This window comes from Peromyscus californicus, unplaced genomic scaffold, assembly GCF_007827085.1.
Source record: "Peromyscus californicus insignis strain IS unplaced genomic scaffold, ASM782708v3 Scaffold_10__1_contigs__length_136768540, whole genome shotgun sequence".
Classification (NCBI taxonomy): Eukaryota; Metazoa; Chordata; class Mammalia; order Rodentia; family Cricetidae; genus Peromyscus; species Peromyscus californicus.
Genome location: NW_026294391.1, coordinates 17200087 through 17225657, shown reverse-complemented (window position 1 = coordinate 17225657; position 25571 = coordinate 17200087). Strand labels below are relative to the sequence as shown.

Sequence of the window (25571 nt, the reverse complement as noted above, 5' to 3'; positions counted from 1 at the left end):
ATATTCTCTTTTGTTTTATTTTATTTTAGATTTATTCATTTTATTTTGTGTGTGTTTGCCTGCATGTACGTCTGTGCACCAAATGCATGCTTGGTGGTGCCTTTGGAGGTCAGAAGGACTCAAATCCCCTGGTTTCAGAATTACAGATGGTTGTATGCTGGGAACCAAACCCAGGTCCTCTGCAAGAGCAGTAGTGCTGTTAACCACCGAGCCACCTTGCCAGCCCCTGAATATATTATTCTGGAAGCTCATTAGCATGGTAGGATAAAGCAATGGTCCTTAACTTTCTACTGCCATAGAACCCTTTATAAACTTTAAAAAGAGATATAGGCCCTTAAAAGCAGAAAAGGTACTGTTGCTTACAATTATCTGGTTAGGAGGAAGAATGAGGAGCAATCGCAACAGTCAGGACAGATACGATGAAGGCTGGACTAAGTCACAGGACTGAAGACAGGAATGAGTTAAATAGCTGTGTATCACCAAGAGATTTGGTCACAAAATTAAGAAATAAGGGAGAGAGATGAATCTAGGTCTAGTTTGGAGAGAAACAGACTTCAGAAGGAAGGATGGGTTTAGTTTGGAAAATGTTGAGACAAAGGTGCTTTGGGGACATCAAAATAAAGAAGTTAGCCAGGAAGCCAAACATGCTCTTCAATTTTATGTTTCACACACAGGGTCTCTTGTCGCAACACTCTACAGACTCTAAAATCTGTGTAACATTTCTCAATTGAGACAAGAATAGCCTCCATTTGCAGAAAGGGATTCAGAGATGGAGGAAGAAAGCAAACTTCACACCAAATCAGTTTACATTTTTTAAACTAAAAGAATAGACTTTTATTAAGCGCTGTAAGTTTCTTTCCATCAGCATTAACAGAACAACAGATCAAATTCCATCACAGAACTCCTGAGACATTCTCATCCCTTTCTGAGACATTTCCAATAAGTCCTGCAGTTTCCCCCAAGAAGCAGCCACTCAAACTTACATTAATAAACTATGGAGCTTTTGTGGTGAGGTGGGCCAAAAGGCAGGGAACTTGGAATCTGGGAGTGGCAAAGAGAAATACGTTATCCATCCACTAAACACACTGTCAAGAGCACAGGAAAAAAAAAAACAACAACAAAAGAATTTACCTTTGTCAATAACATCATTTATCAGGGAGCACTAAAAAATCACTGACTCTTTGCAGTTAAAGTTTTTTTTTGTTTTTTGTTTTTTTTTTTGTTTTTTGTTTTTTAATCTAGTATGTTAGTCTAAAAATAGAATAAAATAAAAGGTAGGAGGAAATTCCCTTCTGGGAAGTAATTAAAATGAATTCATCAGATCTGGCAGGGGTATGAGAGATTAATAAAATCTGAAATATTTAACTTGCTTCATTTACATGAAAATTCACTAGCCATTATTTACTACCAACACAGACAAAAAAGTCATCTATAAAAGTACAGGGACAATGTCAAAAGCTGAAATGGGCACCCCAGCATAGGGGATGTTTAATTTTGCTTTTAACTTAGAAAAGATGATTTTTTTTAAAAAGTGACATTTTCTTAGAACATCAAAATATCCTCAGCCAATACTGAAGATAACCAGCACTAAAAGGGAACAGGTGCACTGAGCTATCTGTACCAGCAGACTACATCAATAAGAAAAGAGAACGTTACAAAAGAAGCAGCCGAAGTGATGGGCAGGAGGACAGGGGGACACACAATGGAAGAGTGAAAACTTACCCCCCGAAACCCCAAGAATATTTAGGAAATACGCATCTGAAAGTGAAGAAGTATAATGATTAAACCTTTAGTAGAATTAGACTAACTACTTTAAACTGTGGTCTACTTGTACTGTCATTTCAAAGGGTGGGGCGGTTAGAGGCTGAGAGGGTGGCACTGTATACCCACAGGGGCCTTCTAAGGTTTCAAAGGACTGAATCATCAGACCCAGAGGGCTACTCTCATTCTTTCTATCCTACAGAAGCATTTTTGCATCCCCCTCCCCCTAATACCTTGTATTTTTTTTTCCGTGATGAAAATATTAGGGTAACTTGGCCAACAATGTCAGAAAATCCAGATGGAGGCAAAAATTAAGTGTCCCTAGCCAAAGACAGTGCCATTTCTTGGGCTTCAATTTACCTGAAGTCCTACCCACATACAATGAAAATGATGAAAATGAACAGAAGTCTGTCCGGACTGGTCATTTCAAAAAGGTAGGAGGCACGGGCTGAGCCAAAGACACAAGGCAGAAGAACTGCAGGACTTTGGGGATCAGTGGCCGTACAAAACCAGGTTTGGGGTGGCTTTTGTTGTGTCCCTACCAGGTAAAGCAGTCATTTCGGGGGGTTCCAACATGACTTTGTCCAGTAATAATCAGAAGGAGATCCTCAAATGGGTCCAGGAAAGGTCTGCAGTTTGTCTTCCAATTAGAAAACGTTCATTTCTCAGCAATGAACCCTGGTTTTCCTGGCTTTTAAATCGTGTGTTTTGGAGGTACACTGAAATCTAGGAACATAACCCTTTATAGTTCTTTCTTGTAACTTCCCAAACCTCAAACACTGAATCAAGATAAAATTCAACGTTGGAAGTAAGCCACTTGTATCGTCCTGGGCCCGGCTAGGGAGAAGCAGAGGTTGATGGAAGGGGGAAAAGTAAGTCTTTTGGCAAACTGGAATCATTTCTGTCAAAGCAGCAATTTTACCTCTCACGGTGAATGGCTACAAAATAAACCTTCATGTTGTGAGAAAGGTGTGAGAGTTAACAATACTGTCACCTGACTGTGTCAGGTAGACTCACGATGCACACAAACAGCAACTGAAGATACTCTACCATTTAACTCCAAGTACTTCCTATTCAATATTTGTCCATATATCTAACCATTCACTCACTCAATGATTCTGGTTGCTTTTAGAGCTCCAAAGGATTCATCCTTCTGTGGCTCAGAAGGTGATTCTAAGCCATCTACATTTTCTATGAAGTCCTTCCCTTACTGGATATAAAAGTCCTAACCTTCACGGTATTGATTGTGAAAGGATGAGCAGGTCCAAGATCAGAAAGGGGACCAAATTAGGGGAGCTCATTTCAAAGAGGAAGTGTATAATTTTTCTTGTTATATACAGCCAGGTACATAATCTTGCCACCTTTATTAGGTGTATTTAAGAAATGTCTGGGCAAGGGGCAAGGCATACCTGGACTCCTGTCCCCTGAAAATTGTCAATTTTCTTAAACTGGGCTAGACTCAGTTCTAAAACACCGAGACATTTTAGTTTCTTGAGACAGAATGGGCAGGTAGCAAACACAGCCTTCTGGTTGTCTGGAAAAAAATCACCAAGGATCTGTTGTAGGTTAAGATGCATGGTTGTTTTTTTCCCCAAAAGAGAGAACCCTGCTAGGAGTCTAGTCAGTTATATTCTTGTAGAAACGATATTTCTTGGGCAAGAATATCAAAGTCCAAAAGGAGATGTGTGTGGCTAGAAGCCTCAATTCCTGAATGAAGATACACTACTAGTTTGTTACAAGTCATGTTTCCAGCCCTTCTATTTTGGCTGCCCAAAATGAGGGAAACTGGAAATCAAGGTTTTCTTAAGATTATCTCCAGCAAGGAGGAAGAGCCTTTTTATCCTGGGCAGATCTTGGCCTCGCAGGGACTGAGAATCTCTTACAGAATCCTTCTCAAATCCCAGGCCAAGTCCTCTGACATCTTCCTTGCAAAGCAAATGAAAAGATCCTGTAGTCAAAATGTCAATGAGTAAATGAAACGATCTAAGCATGTAAAATCAAATTGTCCAATTTCCTCACATCTCCCCACCCCATCATTCCAGTGCTTGGTTTCCCTCCTTAGATTCATGTCAATCAATTCTTGCCTGAAGCCAATTTGATCCTGGAGTTCCACAAGAAATTTCTTCCAAATTGGCTGAAAGCCCTTTCAAATGGTAATCACTTCCTATTCCTTTTCTATCTCCAAACCTTCATAAAAAATGTGCAACTCTTCCCAATCCCATTTCAACCTCCTGTTCTCACCATATGGGATGTGAGGGCTCTGTTCAAAGTGAAGTATTTGTTGTTCTGAACAGGCAATCTCTGGAAAGTACTTTGTGTCTGATTTAGAGTAGCCCATCTTCTCATAATTGTGATAGGCTGTGACTTAGCAAGGATTTCAGATTTAAAGTATGGTCTTTGAAACCCACCATTCCATAGCAGTGGAAGCATTTCTGGGAAATTCAGTAAATCTTCTGGAACTTTACCATGTATGTATGTGTATATATATCTGTATACACACATTTATATATATAAAATATGTATAGATAAATAGATCTGTCTCTTATATAAAGGGTATGTGTATGCATATAGATACACACGTTCATATATACACCCACACACACACCTATACACATGTACACACACATAGAGTCTTTTGAGTCCCTTTTGTACTCAGTTTCTAACATTGATTCCCACCCTTTTAGAGTGTGGGCAGCAGATAGTGGGTGAACTGCACCATAGCTTCTATTTTATAAACAATGCACTGGTTGGGAGGCAGGAAAAATCTGCCCAGTACTTTTCTGACTCACTTGAATCTCCCAGTACAAAGGCCATTGTAGTTTTTTTAAAGTATATAAAATAAAAAATTAAATAAAATAACCCAAACCAACACTGTCTACTTCCCTGAAAACGTCTACCTATCTGATTGTCAGGCCAGAGCTAGAGGTGGTACACAAGATCCTGGGGTAGGCGAGTTGGGGAAAGAGAAAGGAGGATAACGGCTAGGTACCAAGCTTCCATCACCTTAAAGACAAAAGCTCAGGAAGCCCTGGGCAGCTTCCCTTCAACCCCTTACTGATCATTTGAGTTTATAAGTGAGTATCACATTCAATACTCAGAAAACCAAAGCCAGACCGTTCCCATCGTACTTCTAGGATAACATCTGCTTTCTGGTAGTCACTGCCTCACTAGACTTCCAGGAGACAGAAGGAAATATTGGTGCTATGGATTTGAGAATCTGAGTTTAGTCTTGTTGCTAGTCATCTTTAACCAGAAATCTCCCAGGCTCTAAGTCTGAAGATAGGGAAGCAAAGATGGATATAATAAACATGTATTCCCTTCAAATCCTGGCTAAAACTAGGGGAAACATTTCTATCCTCCTCTAACTTGGGCCTAGAATCAGAAAAGTATAGTTTTCTCCTCTCCCTGACAAGTGAAGCTGGCTTCAGTTTGTCATTCCTCTTTCTGCTGGGCCACAGTTTCTAGCTCTTGCTCCTGCACGGGGTTCTTCTCTCCATTCTTCACGGGGAGGCAGTGGTCATCATTATTACACACGGTACTGTCTTTGGATAAGGCGCATTGTGATGGAGCTGGAAGATGATCACTCTTCTCTTCCATAATCAATGTGCTGTTGTTTCCATTCACCTGGGAGCGGGCCCGACCTGGATGAAGCTCCACAGACTTAGAAATTGCATCTGCAGAGCCCTGTCAAAAACAAGAGGTACTTGGTGGAAATGGTAATCCCAAACTGCCTGGGCTTCCCCAAGCATGTTCATAAGTTAGCCTGAGAAATTCTTCAGAAACAGCAGGAAGCCTAAAGGTCATCCATTCTGATACCGTCCTAAGAATATCAACAGCAGTGATGATACAATGACACAAGTACCACTCACATAGCTTTAAAGCGTATTTTTCTAGTACTTAGAGTGACTGAAATAGTATATACTATCATGCTCCATTTACTGATGAGGAAGCGGAGGCACAGGAAAGTTAAAATAACTTGCTTAAGATAGACAGTAGTGCAGCCAGGAATCTATTTTAGGTGGGTCAGCCTCTACATGCTCAACTGTCAGACAACACTGACTAAATACTGGCAATCAGAAGAGCAAATTACAAGTAAAGAGAAAACAAACAATGGGGGAGAACTCAGAAGCTCTACTGCAGTGTCTCCCAGTTTTAAGACGGATACTCGTTGCTGTTGGAAATGACACGAAGTGCGTGAGCCTGCAGCAAAGTGCTGACTTTCCATGACTGTCACTAGAAATAGTGATGTTACTGGGGGAAGTGACAGCTCCTGGTCCCTATGTGGTCAGGCGGTTCATTTTATGGATAAGACAACAGAAGCTCGAACAAAGCAAAATGATGGACCCAAGGTCCCTTGCACGCCAAGACCTTTCTACTCTTACGGCCCTACTTTATAATGAGATATAACAGATGCTCATAACTGTTGAATTTTGGTCAATTGTAAATAACAACTAATTTTTACTAATTGCTTTCTATAGTCCAGGGTCTACGCTAAATTCTTTACAGATATCATCTTATTTAATCTTTATAATCCTGTAATTTTCTCATTTTACAAATCAGGGAAATATGGAACAAGTTGTCCAAGATTACAGAATTGAAAGGGCAGAACTTGATGCAAAATTAAACCACTTTGCTCCAAAGTCTGTACAACACAGTGTTTGACCACAGGCCCTATAGATGCCTTTTCCTTCCCCCCGAAAATCAGGTCACAGCCCCTGGCGGCTCTCCTTTGGAATACAGTTGAGAAAGCATGCTGTACTGTGGCCTTGAGGCTCCTCTCCTGGCACCTGGAACATAAGTTTATGATCCTATCTGTGGGCCAGGCCAGGTTAGGGCACTTGGTATGAATGAAGCTTGCCTACACTCCTGAAAACACTCTAAGAATCAGAAACCCCTTTTGTTTTCCAGGTTTGAAAGGAAACCTCCCCCTCATCAGTCTCTCTCTGTCTCCTTCCCCTTTCCAAGGCCCTATTATGGCTGCCTTTGGCCAGGATGGTATGTCTTCTAATAAAGCTCATCTTTGGACCTGAAGTCCCAGTCTCCCTTCCAGGGCCCCATTGTCTAATAAAGCTCCTTTGAACAGTAATCTCATCTCAGCTCCTTTCCATGAACCTGCCATTTCTTTTTTTAAGTTACACCACACAGGGGCTACTAGGAAGTGTTGCCGAAGAATCTGAAAATACAGTGGAATTAGTAAAAATCTACCCAATGGGTGGAACTTGTCATCTGATGGATTCAACAAAGAAATAATATATTATAAATAAGTGACTTAAGGATTTACAAACATATAACACCAAGCCCTAGGAATTAACTCAGGAAGACGGAGCTATCGTATATGAGCATTATATAAGCTGGAACAATTAGTTACTGGAGGGATCACGAACAGAGCAGCTGTGGAACATGACTTTAACTATGTAAAGATGTGCTGCATTTGTTTCACCTTGCCCGCCTAAGGTCCCTGAGTGCTCTAATAAAATGCTGAACAGTCAACGGGTAGGCAGGAGAGGGACAGGCAGGACCAGTGGGCAGGGAGAATAAGCAGAAGGAGAAATTTAGGTTTGGAGGGGAAAGAACAAGGAAATGCCTGGGGCCAGCCGCCAGGCACCCGCCAGGCAGCCAGACACAGGAAGCAGGGAAGTGGGGCATACAGGAGGAAAGAAAGGTAAAAAGGCCCAAGGCAAAACACAGACGAAGAGGAAATAGGTTAAATTAAATTATAAGCGCTAGCTAGAAATGAGCATGAGCTAAGGCTGAGCATTCGTAACTAATAAGCCTCCATGTCATGATTTGGGGCTGCTGGTCCCTTTCTGAGAAAGGGAAATCAGCAAGGCTGTCAAGAGAGCCAACAGCAGTTGTGTCCAAAGAAGATGAGTTAAGTAATAATGAAGTTCATGGAAGCATTTCTGTGGCCATCTTACCTCTAGAGAAGATAGTAGTGGCTGAAGTACTCTGAGCTAGAAGATGCCTTAACACCCTTGTTTTCTCCCTCTCATGAAATAGAACAGTGTGGACTTCATATGTTCCTACAACAATTTAATGAGCTACTCCATGTAAAGCACTTAGAGTCTGGCATGCTCTAGAAACTCAATATAATGGCTACAAGCCAAGAGCCCATTTCAAACCCCCAGCCTCTACCCCCAAACCAAAGGAGAACTAAATAAATAGTAACTAACTTCAGTGTTTCTGTTTCATGCCCCCAAGCAAATTACTGATACCATGACTTGCCTTTAGAGAAAGCAAGTTCTGGTAATAATGGTTCGGAGCATGTGCACATAAGTCAGCAAAACCTGGCTTGGTTCTGATTCTGGCTCTAGCAATCAGAACTGCTCTGTTGCATTGGAATCCATATAGTATAGGACTTTGGAATCAGCTGGCTCAAGATGGAATGTCAATTCTGAAAACTGACTTGATTGATACATTGAGGTGAGATACTATCATTCCTCTAAACCTCAGGTTCTTCCGAAAGTGGGAAGTAGTAAATACCCCACGAGGTACTCATGTGGTTTCAATGACTTCATGTGGTAAACATGAGTGGCAAAGAGTATGTGTGCAATGTGTCATCTTAAGTATCCTTCTTATCATAAATCAGTACTTGGTTCTCATTCATTTGCCACTCACTCTGGATAGATCCACATGGCTATTTCTGTGATCTTGTTAGTATGAGTCAATCACAGAGAGAATATTCTTTACATACTAAAAATAGAAGGTTTTTCACACTGCATGCTACTACTTTATGGGTGTCTTCTTGGGTGACTACTTTTCCTTCTACATGCAACACTTTCTATCTTATTGACCAGTTTCTGGAGGAACTGAGAAACTTCAAAACATTCCCAAAGTTACTGTTCTGTGGTTTTGGGATGCATTATAGAATGCTTTGTGTGTAGGGGAGGGGTTAGTATTCAAGTTCCATTTTAGGTTTAAAATAATACCAAACCAAACATTAAATAGTTGGTTTATTTATTTATGGTATTTATTGCAAGACAGGGTCTCATTATGTAGCTCTGGCTGTCCTGGAGCTCACTCTGTAGACTAGGCTGGCCTTGAACTTACAGAGATCCACCTGCCTCTGCCTCCCAAATTCTCAGATCAAAGGCATGTGCCATTATGCCTATCTAATAGTTGGATTTATTATTGATACAGTGAAGGATGATGGTATACAGGAGAACAGATTTTGGATTAATATCTGATGACATCTTGGCATGGTGGCACAAGCCTTTAATCACAGCAGCTGAGAGGCAGATGCAGGTGGATCTCTGTGAGGCCAGCCTGGTGTACATAGAGAGTTCTAGGTCAGCTAGGGTTACATAGTGAGACTGTTTCAAAGAAAGAAAAAGAGAAGAAGACAGGAGAGGAGAGAAGTGGAAAGGGGCAAAGAAAGACAACTGATATCTATCTCTGGCCTCCACACACATATGTGTTATGCATTCATACCTGGCACACATGTGCACACACACACACAAGTGAAAGATGGTGATGTATCTCAGTGATAGAGTATTTGCCTAGCATGTGCGAGACCCTGGGTTTAATCTCTAGGAACAGACACACAGACACACACACATTCACACAGTAGAATAGTAATGGTTCCATCTCCCATAAGGCAAAAGTTAAATTTTCTAAGCACCTCTGTTGGGCCCGCAAAGCTCAGACAGGCTGCAGACAAACTAGTTGTTAGTGTCACTCTGGTCCCTTCTGGCTGGACGCAGCACACACTATACTAGGCACAGGTCTTCAGGACATTGTACCTGGTTTCTATTGTGTGGCCTTTCATTCAGAAAAAAAGGGAAGAGCCTCTGCAGCCCTGTGGGAACAATTTAGGGTGACAAACGCTTACTGGGAAGTAGGCACTGAAATCAAATGGCTGTAAAAGACATGAGACCTGCCCCCCCACCCCCACCCCCAGACGGCTCAGTTTTCCATGCCTCGCAAATCTCTTATAATTTAACGAAAAGGGGCAAACGGTGTAAACCGAGCTTGACACTCTCAAAAGAGATACTTACTTGTTTATTTCCTTTTTTGTGACCTTTGGATCCTCTACCAGCCTGTTCTTTTCCATGCCTTTAGCAAGAGGGAGAAAAGTGACCATGAGAACATGTAAAGCCCAAATCCCATCTTTACTTGGTTAACTACTCATCTTGAGGAAGAAGTTTAGTCTTGTAAACTTAGATGACTCTCTTTAGTACTGCTCCTGCAAACCTCTATTCATATCATTTCTACGCTGCACTGAATTATTGTGTGTTCCTTGTCTTCTAGCACAATTTAAAAATTTTTTTTTTTTAACAAAAGCAGGGCATTTGTTACACATTTGATGAACCAGAGTTACAGCTGATTTCAAGTATGGAAAGTTGATTCATACCTCTTACCTTCACAGAAGGACTCAATAGCTGAGCATTTTCCTAAACACCAGGACTGACCCTAGCTCATAGCAACCCATTCAAGTACATACCCCTTTCCTGGCCCACCGACAGAAACCACTTGCATGCCAAAGGATCCTCGACTTCTAGAAGATCTGCTGCCAGCCCACTGGCCCACCACCATGCCAGCAATTTCCAGTTTTCCGCCTTGGGGTGGGATTGGATGGAGACCTGTGAATTGAAGAAGAGCAGTGGTGAACGGCAAGTGCCAGACAGGGCAGGAGCTGGAAGAAAAGTGCTAGACAATCTACCTCTTCCTCTCGGATAAGTGCTAGACAATCTACCTCTTCCTCTCGGATAAGACTGTGATAACAAGGGAAGCAAGTACAGAGGAGGGGAGTGAAGGTCTCGATAGCCACTTTAATAACTGGGGTCTAAGTCATCTTTTTTTCCAACTGTATAGCCTGCCACATAATAGGAATTGGTTTAGAAAAATGCTTTTGCTGGCCCCAGATACATTTTTCCATTTTGAAAAAATCCAGAATTTCCATATATGCATATGTGTTTTGTTCAATCCTTTCACCCCATTCCTTTCCACTGTAAGTCATCACTTATCCTTCTCATCACCTTTCTCTTTCAACTTCACCTTCTTCAAAAAAAAACAAACCATTGAATCCACTTAGTGCTGCAAGCATGTGAATGCGTGGAGGACCATCTACTGGAGCATGGGAAGCTTCTGAGGCCACATCCCAATAACCACTCAGCTGGATGGACCTCATGGCCCCTTCCCTGGCCCACGCGGGGATTTTTGCCTAGCTTGATCCTGTGAAGGTCTTCGGCAAGCAATCACAGCCACTGTGAGTTCATGTGTGCAATAGCTCTGTCATGTCCCAAAAACAGTATTTCACAGCAGTCACTCACTACCTCTGGCTCTCACAATCTTTCTGTTCCCTCTTCTGCAATGACTCCTACGACTTGGGGGAAGAGAGCACACTACAAATGTCCCAGTTAGGGCTGAGAGCTGGGCATTGTCTTATTCGTTCACACTGACTAGTCGTGGGTCTCTGTATTAGTTTCTATCTACTGCAAATAGAAGCTTCTCTGATGAGGGTTGACAGATGCACTAACCTATAGATGTAAAGGTAAGTACTTCAGGAGCAGCTTAACATATGTCCATTTGGAAGAAGAATAGTAGTAGTAAGTAAATCCAGTCAGAAAGTAGTAGTTGGTTACTCCCACAATATCCATGCCACCACTGTATTAGTGGGCACATCCTGCCAAGCTAGTCACTATTTTAGCTTACAGGGGTCATAGCTGGGTAAGACTGCTGATTACTCTTCTCCCCAGCAGTCTGCATAGCATCTTCCAGCACTATGAAGATAGCTAGCAGAGATGAAGCTTTCAAATTGGTACTGGTTTAATTTCTCCACGTGCTATGACTCAAGTATGTGGTATGTTGAGTAAAAGGGTCTGGGTAACCAAAATCAACAGCAATACCTTGCATTGTTTGGGGACTCCAGGGGACCCCACTGACCAACAACATGTAAAGAAGTGACCCAAATCTGGCAATGCACTTTTTGTTGGCTAGCCTATGTTGGCTAGTAGTTGTATGAGAGAGGAATTACTCTCCAATTATAGGGTAACTCCACTTAAACTCTTTTTTATACACGTATATGTTTTTAGGAAACTTCTACAGTAGTGGGTTTCCATAAGGCTTTGTCAAAGGCTTTAGTGTTAGTTATCCTTCTCCATACCTTCTCTTCTCTTTCCTCAAATGAATTCTTAAAATGTACTTATTGGAAAATTCTAGGTCAAACCCACTTTCCATACAAATGTGCCTCATTATACAATAAAGGATTAGTCAGATGAGTAAACTATATGAAAAAAATAAATATATAATTAAAAAGCTAAGACTTGATGATGATCATGGTGCATAGCCCCAATCCCAGCACTCAGGAGACAGAAGCAGGAAGATTGCAACAAGTTAATGCTGGTCTGGTTAGAAGAATGTGGCAGTTTAAATATGAAATATGCCCCACAGGTTCCTATGTTTCAACAGTTGGTCCTCAAATGGCAGTGCTTTTGGGGAGGTTGTGGGGCCTTTAGGAGGTTGACCTTAGCTGGGGGATGTGTGCTACTGGGGGGTAGGCTTTGAGGGTTGTAACTGGCCCCATTTCTGGCCTGAGTTCTCTGCTTTCAGATTCACAAAGATCAACAAACATAAAGAAAACAGGGCTGGAGAGATGGCTCAGAGGTTAAGAGCACTGGTTGTTCTTCCAGAGGTCCTGAGTTCAATTCCCAGCAACCGCATGGTGGCTCACAGCCATCTGTAATGAGATCTGGCGCCCTCTTCTGGCATACCGGCATACATGCAGGCAGAACACTATATACATAATAAATAAATCTTTAAAACAAAAAGAAAACAAACCACTGATAAGGTCCAGCCCACATGCCTTCCTTGCCATGATATACAGTATTTCTTTAAAACATGAGTTAAAATCTCCCTGTCCTGTTAGGTATTTGGTCACAACCACAAGGATAGCAACAAAAATGAACCATAACAGTTATAAAAACCAGGAACAATTCAAGACAAGATGACATGATTACCTCCTGAAGACAGGAGATTGCAATTGTGTGTACGTTCATGAGCACAGTTGAATTTCATAAGGTAGCAAGAAAGTTCTAGCTGGGCATGGTGACACATGCCTGTAATCCCAGCACTTAGAAGTTAAAGACAACAGGATCAGGAAATTCAAGGCCACCTAGGCTACATGACACTCTGTGTCAAAAAAAATCAATACAATAACAATGAACTGGGAGTTCTGGTAAGGTCTTTTAGCACATGGAATCCAGAGGTTAAGAACACTTTATACACTTAGCCTCTTGTTCTAGTTTCCTTTCTGTTGCTGTGATAAAATACCCTGAAAAAAAACAACTGTGGGAGAAAGAATACATTTTAGCTCACAGTTCTATCATAGCAGGGAAATCCAAGTGGCAAGAACTTAAAGCAGCTAGTCACACCACATCCACAGTCAAGAGCAGAGAGAATGTATGCATGCATGCTTAGCACTTGGGGAGTTTACTCTTATGCAGTCCAGGGCCCCAAACCAGGGAATGGTGCTGCCCAGTTTCAGGCTGGGTCTTCCTCATGCCAATTAAGGCAACCAAGACAATTATCCATAGACATACCTGTAGGTCAACCTAATCTAGACAGTTCCACATTAAGACTCTCTTCCCAGTTCTAGGTTGTATTAGGTTGACAGTTAAAATCAGCCATCATATGCCTGGTGCTGGTAGCACATGGCTTTAATCCCAGCACTCAGGAGGCAGAGGCAGGCAGATCTCTGAGTTAGAGGCCAGCCTGGTCTACAAAGTGAGTTCTAGGATACCCAGAGTTGTTGCACAGAAAAACCATGTCTTGAAAAACCAAAAAAGCAAAACAAATAAAAACAAACCCAAAAAACCATCATAGTCTTTATATGAAAGTGAGATCCTAAGGGTTTACTACTCTTTTTTTTTTTTTTTTTTTTTGAGACAGGTTTTCTCTATGTAGCCCTAGCTGTCCTGGAATTCACTCTGTAGACTAGGCTGGCCTTGAACTCAGAGATCCACCTGACTCTGCCTCCCAAGTGATCTGATTAAAGGCGTGTACCACCAACATCCAGCTGCACTTGGTGATTTTTATCGTGTTCTTTCAGAAAGGCAGGAAGCGCAGGCAGGAGGCTTCTGTGATCCATCACTAGTTTAGGCAATGGTAAGAATTTCCCAAGAACTTGGCCTTAATTAAGGCATCTTCTGAGAAACACACAATACAGTCAACACACACACACACACACACACACACACACACACACACACTCAGAGATCAGTTAAGTCAGCTTAAAGGGATGGAATGGTTGGTTCCTTAGTCTGTAAGACTTGACTACATAGGGGCCTTGTAGGTGGAGTTTTCATGTCCTGGGAGCTGCTTCCAAATTACCACATGAGACTTATATTAATTGTAAATGCTCAGCCAATACCTCAGGCTTATTACTAACTAGTTCTTATATTTTAAGTTAACCCATGTTCCTTATTTACACCCTGCCATGTGGCAGTACCTTTATTAGCATGGCACATTCATCCTCTGCTCCCTCTGCATCTAGCTGGTGACCCCTGACTCTGTTCTTCCTCTTCCCATCATTCTCAGTTTGGCTTTCCCACCTTGCTGCCCAGCTACCCACCTGTCAGCTTTTTATTAACCAATGAGAATAATACATATTCATAGTGTAGAAAAGGATTGTTCCACAGCAGGGCCTGACTTCCATACTGCTCATGTAAGCCTACCCTTGAGCTAAATATAACTGCTGAGTTTTGTGACCCTAAAAGACTGAGTTCAACTTCCAGCTTTATTGTTTTTAAATGGAGGTACAACACACAATACACATGTTCAACAGCAAAGATACACTCACCTGATGACAGATTCTTGCTATTTCATGTTAAAATATCAATATTGAAATACCCTGGTTCAGAACTGGGGATACATGTAGCTCAGAGGTAGAATGCCTGCCCAGAATATTTAAAATCCTGGGTTTGATCCCAACTACCACACACACACAAAATCGTGTTTCACCAGAAGCAGGTTATTTAATATATCAAGATTTTAGCTGCCTGAATCATGCTTGTGTATTCCTTATTAGGCAGAAGCTTGGGAGTCACCATAATTTATATATACATGTATGTGCTTGTTTTCTCTACTAAGATGTAATTCTTTGGGGTGTGTGGATGATAAAATTTCTTTCCATGCTTTTGGAGCTGAAGGTAGGCAGTGTATCAGGTCTACCCCTAGAGTGAATACAGCTACATCAAGCTACTGTCATCTTTCAGTACTGGGATGTACTTCCAATACTTTCCCACAAACGCCTTCCTGCAACTGCTCATAAGGAATGGATGAACTAGCAGCAACCACGAAGATCCAGTTCATATAAATTATAACTATCAAAATAATGAAATGACAAGTGATTCTTGGTTTTGCATCAGTCCAGACCACATGAGTTTGGATGATGAGAATTAATCACTGAGAACTGACCACCTCTATTGAGAATGGTCTTGGATTTCAATGGACTTTCTTCCCCAGGATACATTGATAGTTACATTTGAAACTATTATACCACAGCATGGAATTCAGTAACTGGCAGTGAACTGGATGGTTTATAGCAAAATAAATTAGATGACACCTCATTCTGAAGTACTGACCTGCAAATCCCCGACTCCTTGCTTGAGGGGGAGGCGGAAATGAGCCCATGGCTCTGGAATAAAGAGAAACAGGATAGAGAGAGGGCACCATGGGAGGCACAAACGTAGGTGACGGAAGTAGAGCAGAAGGTGGTGGATGATTCATGTTGACGCCTTCAAGGATACTCTGCCTCATCTTCTCCACTTTGCTTGCCAGGTCAGCCTTCAAATGAGGAAGAGAATTGGTACTGTTCTGAACTTGCCCCATGTTTCATGCATAGTATTGAACACTCTAGGCACATTCTCATAATTCTATTCCCATTATGGGAATTGAGCCCAGAGTGAAAGGCTTCTAGACTCCAGCCTCAGGAAACCCATTTAGCATCAAAGCATCCACTCTTCAAAAGATACCTACAATACCAGAAGATCAGTTCTGACCAGCAACTTGTGAGGAACATTATCTATGGGGTTGACAACCAATAGAACAATGAGGAATCAGGAAATGGTTGACTGCATGGCCAACTGGCTAGGTTATTCTTTTAAGGGGGAGGTAACAAAATCAGGTAACAGAGAAAAGAAAAAACAGACATCTCCCATACTCAGCACTGGAGACCCTTAGCTCTGATGAGTGGATGGTTGTGAAATATTAGTTTAAGATGTTACATTCATTTATGCCGTGGAATATTTGTTTAATGATACAATGATATGCTGCATTTGTTTAACTCTGTAAAGCTGTGTTACTTTGCCTGTCTAAAACACCTGACTGGTCTAATAAAGAGCTGAACGGCCAACAGCTAGGCAGGAGAGGGATAGGCAGAGCTGGCAGGCAGAGAGAATGAATAGGAGGAGAATTCTTGGCTTGAAAAAAAGAGGAGCAAGAAAAGGAGGAGAGAAGCATGCCAGGGGCCAGCTACCCAGCCCCACAGCCAGCCACCGAGTAAGACGGAAAGAAATATAGAATAAAGAAAGGTAAAAAGCCCAGAGGCAAAACATAGTTAAAGAGAAATGGGATAATTTAAGTTAGAAAAGCTGGCTAGAAACAATCCAAGCTAAGGCCAGACATTCATAAGTAAGAATAAGTTTCCATGTATTTATTTAGGAGCTGGGTGTCAGGCCCCCAAAAAGCAAAACAAAAAACAAAAAACAAAACAAAACAAAAAACCCAACTACAGGTGTGTGCATATACCTAGTCCCAGAGGTTGGTAAACTTCTGAAAAAGGTAGGCAAGTAAATACTTTAGGCTTCATGGGCCACACTGTGTCTGCCACAACTACTCTGCTTTGCCATTCTAGCATGAAAGAAGTCACAGGTATGTAAAGGAATGAATGTGGCCATGTTCCAATAAAATGCTATTTATAAAGGACAGGGGACAGGATAGGAGTAGTTGGCTGACCCTGCTCTAGTCCCTCAGCTTACTCCCCACTAAACAGATAAGATACTGAGTAAGGTTTCCTTTCCCTTGCTTTTTCTCCCTTTCCCAAGGTTATATTGGAAAAATCTACTCTATTATCTACTTTCTGCTCTCTTCCATTCCCAACCTCCTTTCCCCCAAAAATTCACTTAGAGAAGGGACTTGCAGTGTTTGTAAATAAGGGAAAATGAAATTCCAATAGTTCCAGGAAGGGCATATAGTATATGTGGAAATTCTGTGGAGAAGAAATACTCTCAGTAAGAAATAAGTCATATAAACTTTAAGCTTGGGGATAAAAACAACTTTCCGACACACGCTTTTGTAATAGACATGTATTAGATTATAAGCTTTGGAGACCATGTTGATTCAATTTAGCTTGGCTCAGACACATCGGCTCACTTCTGCTCTCTACTGCCTAAATGTCTGAGCTCCTTCCCCCTGCATGCCTACTGATTTGTCCCTGTGACAGGTCAGGGGTATGGACTGTACCTGGCCATCACAGAGTTCAACCAGGGACACTCGCTCTCGGCCTGCTTTAATGAGCTTGCTCTGGAACAGCTTGCCATCAAAGTAAATCCAGGGGCAGCAGTGCTCCCAAGGGACTGGCTGGCCACATGCATCATTGGCAAACAGAGCTGTGTCGACCCCACTCATGAACAGGGCAGCAAGCTGGATCCCTCGAGCATCCAGTTTCTCAATCTGAAACCATCAGAGAAAAAAAATTAAGAAATAAGAAAAAAGAAATGAAAAACTTTAAGTCTAAAACAATCTAAAATCTGTGGCCTCATATGATTGGTTGCAGTTAAAATGCAGATGCCCTAAAAATATTGTATAAAATTATCTTCAGGCTATATTTATAAGGTATATATGAAACATAAATGAACATCATAGTTAAGATTTGGGTCCTATCCTAGGATATCTCATTGTGTGTATGCAAATATTAAAAATCTGGAAAAAAAATCTCAAATTTGAAATATGTCTGCTCATTTCTGTGCATTTCAGATAAGGGATACTTAACCTACATTGTCATTGGTAACATTATTATTGTTGTTGTTGTTTATTTATTATAATGTCATGTTGACTCTTCCAGCTAAATTAGACCATGCTGGGCTGGCAGGATGGTTCAGTGGTTAAAGGCATTTGCTGCCAAGACTGAGTTTGATCCCCAGGACCCACATGGTAGAAGGAAGAGAACCAACTCATTCAAAAATTGTCCTCTGGCCGGGCGGTGGTGGTGCACGCCTTTAATCCCAGCACTCGGGAGGCAGGTGGATCTCTGTGAGTTCGAGGCCAGCCTGGACTACCAAGTGAGTTCCAGGAAAGGCGCAAAGCTACACAGAGAAACCCTGTCTTGAAAAACCAAAAAAAAAAAAAAAAAAAAATTGTCCTCTGACCTCCACACTCCTTTCATGGCACACATGTATCCCTCTGTATATACCCCCAAATAAATAAAAATACATGTAAAATAGTTTTTAAAAAATGATCTTACTCTGAAACTCAGGCTGATCTCACAGTCACAGTAATCCTCCTGCCTCAGTTTCCTAAGTACTGGGATGACAGTCTTGAGCTACCATATATATTGCCTTTCAGTAGTTATTTCAGTACATAAGTAGCTTTTTTTAAATTTGTTTGTTTGTGTTTTTGTTTCTCGAGACAGGGTTTCTCTGTGTAGCTTTGCATCTTTCCTGGATCTCGCTCTGTAAACCAGGCTGGCCTTGAACTCACAGAGATCCACCTGCCTCTACCTCCTGAGTACTAGGATTAAAGGCATACACCACCACTGCCCGGCACATAAGTAGCTTTTATGTCCACCTTTCCTTGAAATGATTTAGATCAGTAGTTCTCAATCTTCCTAATGCTGTGACCCTTTAATACAGTTCCTCATGTGGATTATTTCATTGATACTTCATAACTGTAACTTTGTTACTATTATGCATTGTAAATATCTGATATGCAGGACATCTGATATGTGACACCAAAGAAGTCATGACCCACAGGTTGAGAACCTACAATTTTTTTTTTTTTTTTTTTTTTTTTTGGTTTTTCGAGACAGGGTTTCTCTGTATAGCTTTGCGCCTTTCCTGGATCTCGCTCTGTAGACCAGGCTGGCCTCGAACTCACAAAGATCTGTCTGGCTCTGCCTCCCGAGTGCTGGGATTAAAGGCTTGCGCCACCACCGCCCGGCTGAGAACCTACAATTTAGAGGCTGCTCATTATTCTGTCCATCAAATTTGAAAATTTCAAAAAGTGAAAACCAAAAGAATATTCAATACTGATGATAGTGCAGTGAAATAAATGGGAAATCATATAAATGCTGAGGATATACATTGCAACTAAGTAACACAGATCAAGAAGTCTGAAAATATTCACATTTGCCAACTCAATCAGTTCTAGCCAGGTGATGGTACATGGACTTGGGAGACTGAGGCAGGAGGGCTGCTACAAGTTCAAGGCCAGTCTGGGCCAAGACAATATATCTTCTCTCAAACCAACCAGTCAACCAACCAACCAAACGAAAAAGAACCTCTTCTGCCAAGCATGCTAGAGCTCAGATATAGTCCTGGCTACTCAAAAGGCTGAGGGAATAGGATCATCTGAACCTAGGAGTTGGAGTTGAGCCTAGGTAACACAGAAAGTTCCATTTCAGAAACAAAATGTTCCAAAGTCTGAAGCATTTTTGAGTGCTGACATGATGCCAAAATTGGAAAATTCAATACCTAGTCTTATGAGACAGGTTGCAGTCAAAATATAGGTACACTAAAACTGTTATACAGGATTATAGACTATATTCTAAGGAAATGCACATGTCAATAAAGATGTATGCATAAGCATGCAATTATCACATTACATATATTAATGAAAACTAGAAATAATCTATACAGCTAACATCATAATAATTAAATGATACATCCATATGATAAAAAAATTACTAAATTTTTAACACAAAATAAATATGGACTATGATAAGTTAAAAAGAAAGTACAATACAGTTGTCTCTCAGTATTCTTGGGGAACTGGTTTCAGGACCCCTTGAAGATAACTAAATCAATGGATGCCCAAGTCCCTTATGGAAAATGGTATGTTTATATATAGCCTACACAATCCTTCTATATGTTAAATTAGCTCTATATTACTTTATTATGAACAGATTTCATATTGTATTGTTTGGCGAATAATGACAAGAAATAAAGTTAAGAGGAATCATTTGGAGTTTCAGAGATTTATTTTTTATTTTATGTGTATGAGTGTTTTGCCTGTATGTACACAAGTGTACCACTTGTTTGAAGTGCCCCTGGAGGCCAAAAGAGGGCCATGGATTCCCTAGAACCGAAGTTATAGATGGTTGTATGTTGTGGATATTAGGAACCAATCCTGCATCCTCTGCAAGAGAAGTGAGTACTTAGAGCCATCTCTCCAGACCCATCGTTTCTTTTTCTTTTTCTTTTTTTTTTTTTGAGACAGGGTTTCTCTGTGTAATAGTCCTGGCTGTCCTGCTCAGTAGATCAGGCTAGCCTCAAACTCAGAGAACTTCCTGCCTCTGCCTTCCAAGTGCTGGGATTAAAGGCATGCTCCACCACCACACTCTATGTAGAGATCAAGCTGACCTTGAACTCATGGGTGATCCTCTAGCCTCTGAATACTGATATTATAGGATTGTGCCATTATACCCAGCCAACAGGTGTAACTTTGAAAAATATTTTTGTATGGAAAAGCAGTTGACATAATTTATAAACAATATTATAAATGCATAGGACAAGCATACAAAACACCACAATATTTGATCATTAGCACACTCCCCCTCCCCAGAAAGATATCAAAGAAAGATAACATCAAAAACTGATCATGGTATGGAGCTGGAGAGACATCTCTGCAGTTAAGAGCACTTGATATTTTACAGAGGACCCAGGTTCAATTCCACAGGGTGGCTCACAATCATCTGTAACTCTGGTTCCAGGGGACCCAATGATCCATTCTGATGTCTGTGGGCACTAGACATGCACACAGTGCACAAATATCCACACAGGCAAAACATTAATACACATAAATAAGTTAAAACTGACTGTAGTGGCTATTTAAGGCTGGCACATCAGATGGCTTAATAGGAAAGTTGATGCATTTTCAAGGCCCCTTCTGGGTGTGATTTGGCACAAAGAGCTGCTCTAGGACCCAGGAATATATTTGATATCAAAAGAATCATTCTTTGTCTTAGGCTGTTGCATCTTTCTTTAGCTGACCTAATCTAAATTACGACTTTGCAAGTCTTTTTCTCTTTTCTCTGATGTTTGTGATCGAACCCAAAGCCTCTTGCATATTATCCAGGTACTCTACCACTGAGCTGCAGCCCGACTCCAAGTCTATTGTTTTGTTTGAAATCTCCACATACTCTGGGCTGGTCTTAGACTCTTTACCTTCCTGCCTCAGCTTTGAAGCATGTGCCACCCTGCTTCAAATTTGTAATTTGTGCTTGCTTTTTGAGCCAAGGTGTCACTACATAGCCCAGGCTGGCCTCAAACAAATGACCCTCCTGCAGCAGGGATTAGAGGATGTTCCACTATGTGTGTTCTTTGTTTTGTTTTCAAATGGTCTCAGGCCTTTCATTTTACATCTTTTTAAAAAATAACTTATTTTTATGAGCATTGATTGGTGTTTTGCCTGAATATATGCCTCTGTGAGGGTGTCAGATCCTCCAGAATGGAGTTATATGTTAAAGACAGTTGTAAATTGCCATGTGGGTGCTGGGAATTGAACCCTGGTCCTCTGGAAGAGCAGCCAATGTTCTTAACCACTGAGCAATCTTTCCAGCCCCCTCATTTTAACATCTTACCACCAACTCTCCATTTATCCAGACTATCCTTATCTTCAGTGATGTTAAGTGCAAATAGTATTTGCAAAATTCCCCATTCTCTTAAAACCACGTGTTTGTTGAAGTGAGGTTACTTTCCTCTCTGCCACAATTTCTGACAAATTTTCTATTTCTTCCTTCTTGTAGGTGGTTACATGCAGTTGTTTAGAAATTCATAATATCTCATTAGATCCTCTTAAATATCTGTAGGCTACATAGTGGTACCACTCTTTCCTATAATTAATAAGCTTTGTTTTGTCAATTTATTGATTAATCTGAATAAAAGCTTATAAATTCAGAAAAAAAGAAAGAAATTGCCTTCATCAGATTGGTCTATGAGGGAGTCTTAGGGCATTTTCTTGATTAATGATTGATGTATGAGCAAGCCATGAGGAGCAAGCCAGTTAGCAGCACTCCTCCATGGTCTCTGCTTCAACAGTTTCTGCCTCCAGATTCCTGCCTTGAGTTCCTGCTAGGGGGTAATAATGCCAAGACTGAAGCACAAGGCAACCTGTCTTTAGTCTGCCTACCATACCACTCTCTTTTATTGCTTTAGTTCTTGCTGTCTTTACTTTCTTCTTTATGCTTTTGTGTTTCTTCCAGGATTCACTAATCTTTCTTAAGTGTGTTTTGGGAGAGGGGCCAGTAATGAGATGGCTCAGCAGGTAGAGGAACTTGAATTTGATCCCCAGATCTTCCAAGGTGGCCCGAGAGAATTGACTACTGAGAGTTGTCATCTGACCTCTACATGTATACTGTAGTACACACACGCCTATACTCGCACACTAAATAAAGAAATAGAAATTAAGTAGTGGGAGATAGACATTTACTCAGTGACAAGTAGGGATACTAAGGTAAGTCCCTGCAACATACCTTATTAGTGACGGAAACCTTACCATGATTTACAAGCCCTACAAAGTATCTTTTTCTCTGTCTTCTCATTCATCATTATGGGGGGGGGGTAATATAGCAGCATCTCTTGGTTTTATTAATAGAAGTATCTATTTGGCTAAGGTAAATAAAATACTTACCTATAGAATTATTATTTTCCCTCGCTCCAAAAGGAAAAGACTTAGAGTTGAGGTATGAGTTTATGTAGAAACAGCACATACCTATAAATCTCAGCACTTGGGAAGTAGAAGCATAAGGATCAGGAGTTCAAGGTCATAAGGTCATCTGTACTGACACAGAAAGTTTAAGCCAGCCTGAGACCCTGTCTCAAAAAAAGAAAAAGAAAAAGAAAAGCCTAAAAGGCAGAAGAATTTTAAATGATGGTGGACTAAATTAAATCACCTTGAGTTCTTGAAGCTGATCTGGTTCATAAAGCTGGGTAGACACAGCCTGTGCAAGGAAGGTATCAAGTTCATGGCGATGCAGGATTCGACCACCAGGCCACTGAACCATGTATCTAGAAACAAGAACATCAGTATTTGATCACAATTGCCATTCATGTCACACGCACTTCCTAAGAACCAAAAATGGTGCCATACATTTTAGCACACGCCTCTAATCCTATTACTCTAATACTTAGGAGAAAAAGGCAGAAAGATAGAGTTCCAGGCTAGCCCAGGCTTCATAGCAAGACACTATCAACAACAACAACAATGGCTGGAGATGCAGCTCTGTAGTAAAGAGCTTGCTTAGTATGCACAAGGCACTGGAATCTATTCCCCAAACTGTAAAACAAACACACAAACATGCACACACAAAAACTCCACAACCTTATCAGGGACCAAACTCTGAGCTAGTTTATAGTGATTCCAAATCTGAGTGGTAGAGGAGACAGGCATAAACAACATTGACAGTACAGTGTGTTATGAATCAAGAAAAAAACTATGCAGGGTTCTTTGAGAACACAGGAGAGTTCAAATGGTTAAGGAAGTCACCCTGAAAAACTCAGCAGGAGCAGAGTTTCAAGGGAATCAGATAGTTATTGAGACATAAGGTAGGAATAGGATGCTCTAGGATAGTCTGGAGTATTATGGAGGCATGATTTGGCAAGATGCACCTGGTTTGATATTGCTTAATGACAGCGGGTGAAATCATAAAGTAGGTCACATCATAGTCTCCAAATAAGATTAGGGAATGTGCATCTTTGTCCCCAAATTTTAGGAAGACATTTAAGGATTGTTAACAGGAGTGTGATAATGACATGCATATCAGTTGAGAGGTGACTGCATCTGTGGCCAAAGTCATTGTCAGTAGGAATGAAGTTGTCTGGGAATAAAGATAAGAGCTACCAGTGTATAAACCCAAAAGGTTTGGTCATAGGAATTTTCCCCCACAGTGCTAGGGATGGAATCCAGGACTACACGTATGTTAGGTGAATGCTTTGTCACTTCCAACCCTTGGCCACAGGTTTAAGAACTCTGGCTTGTGAAGATGACTTGATGTCATGGTACCATTTTTAAAGCTAGGAAATGTAGGGCGAGGCAGTGGTGGCACGTCTTTAATCCCAGCACTCGGGAGGCAGTGGCAGGTGGATCTCTGAGTTCAAGGTCAGCCTGGTCTACAGAGCTAGTTCCAGGACAGCCAGGGCTTCATGGAGAAACCTAGTCTTGATAGATAAAATGAAAAAAAAGGGAGGGCTGGAGAGATGGCTCAGCAGTTAAGAATACTGACTGCCCTTTCAGAGGACCCGGGTTCAATTCCCAGAACCCACATGACAATTCTCAGCTGTCTGTAATTCCAGTTCCAGAGGACCCAACACCCATGGCAAAATACCAATACCAATATACCATGGCAATATACCAATACCAACATAAAATATAAAAAAAATTTAAAAAGGAAAAAGAATCTACTAATTAGGTACCTATTCATGAGTATTTGAATTGATTATCCACAGACTGAATGTGTCTTAAAGATACAGTGTCTTATAGATACTGAGAATGTAGAGACAGATAGAAAAAAACTGCAAATATATCAGCATAAAATATGCATTTAGCTCCTTGAAGGCCCACAAAACAATGAACAAGCATAACTTCTAAAGTTGTACAAGACTTTAGAAACTTGGCATTTAAAGCAAAGGGTGCCTGGACAACAGATGGGATATATTCCTGGGGACACTGGCCCAATTGCTACAGCCATAATCTGGCATGGCATCTAGAAACCTCTCTGAGCTACTGTCCTCCCATGGGCAAAAACCAAAACCAAACCAACCAACCAAACAGTATAAGCAACCTTACCACCACTATTTTTGATTCAAGCTCCAAGTCCTATTCCTTTGAATTTTACAATGATTCTGGAGTAGCAGGATGATAACAAATCCCGTGACTTCTTTAACAACTCAGGATATGGAGGCAGGAACTCTGCACCCCACAAAACTTCCTTTTGCCTAAAGCATTTGTACCCTCTTTCCCACTCATATTTTGTTCACTTGGGAAATTTATTCATACTTTATATTTTCTGATACTATATGATTTAGCACATAATTCATAGCTTGTATCTTCCATAAAGTGTTCTTTTTACTAATACTTTTTGCCTTGAAGGCTATTTTCATAGTTTCTTGGTTTAGCTTTACTTAAGCTTTTGTTTTTAAGCCTTTTATCCTAGTTTGTTGACAACTGTAAAGGAAAAAAAAAGGGAAGATAATGAACAACAAATGCGTTCATACTGGGAGTTTCAAATGTTACCATCCAGCTAGGACATGAAAGGTACACATAACAGACATTTAAAATCACAGACTGTGTGATTAACAGAATGAAGTTTAAATGCTTTACTGATTTTCTACAAAGAATTTATTCAAATGTCTCTGTGAGTTACCAGAGGTCTAGGACCTTTTATTTTCTTGATGATATTTGTTTAGAATTCCATATTTATTATAATTATAAAGTACATGGCATAGAGTGGGTATTTGTAAATATTTATTGGAAGAATAATGTATCAATCAGGTCATGATAAAACAAATGACAAACCAAAAGCAAATATATCCACAATGAAAACCTTAACTAAAACAAAGCTTCCAAAGTAGAATTCTTCGAATTACTTACATCTT

General features: G+C 40.8%; 1 protein-coding gene across 3 annotated transcripts in view; it reads right to left on the bottom strand.

The window, feature by feature from the left end:
- Positions 1-799: 799 nt before the first annotated feature.
- Positions 800-25571, bottom strand: part of Fam120c (family with sequence similarity 120C) — a 133124-nt gene continuing 108352 nt past the window's right edge. Inside the window, exons 11-16 of one of the 3 annotated variants that reach the window (XM_052758270.1) lie at positions 22871-22985; positions 17224-17433; positions 15345-15546; positions 10205-10343; positions 9759-9816; positions 800-5445 (exon numbers count right to left, since the gene is read on the bottom strand). In XM_052758270.1, coding sequence (XP_052614230.1) covers positions 5194-5445; positions 9759-9816; positions 10205-10343; positions 15345-15546; positions 17224-17433; positions 22871-22985 — 976 coding nt within the window. In that variant the 3' untranslated portion in view covers positions 800-5193. Of the gene's footprint in view, positions 5446-9514; positions 9560-9758; positions 9817-10204; positions 10344-15344; positions 15547-17223; positions 17434-22870; positions 22986-25571 lie in introns of those variants that run through there. The other 2 variants (XM_052758349.1, XM_052758504.1) reach the window with 2 other exon arrangements.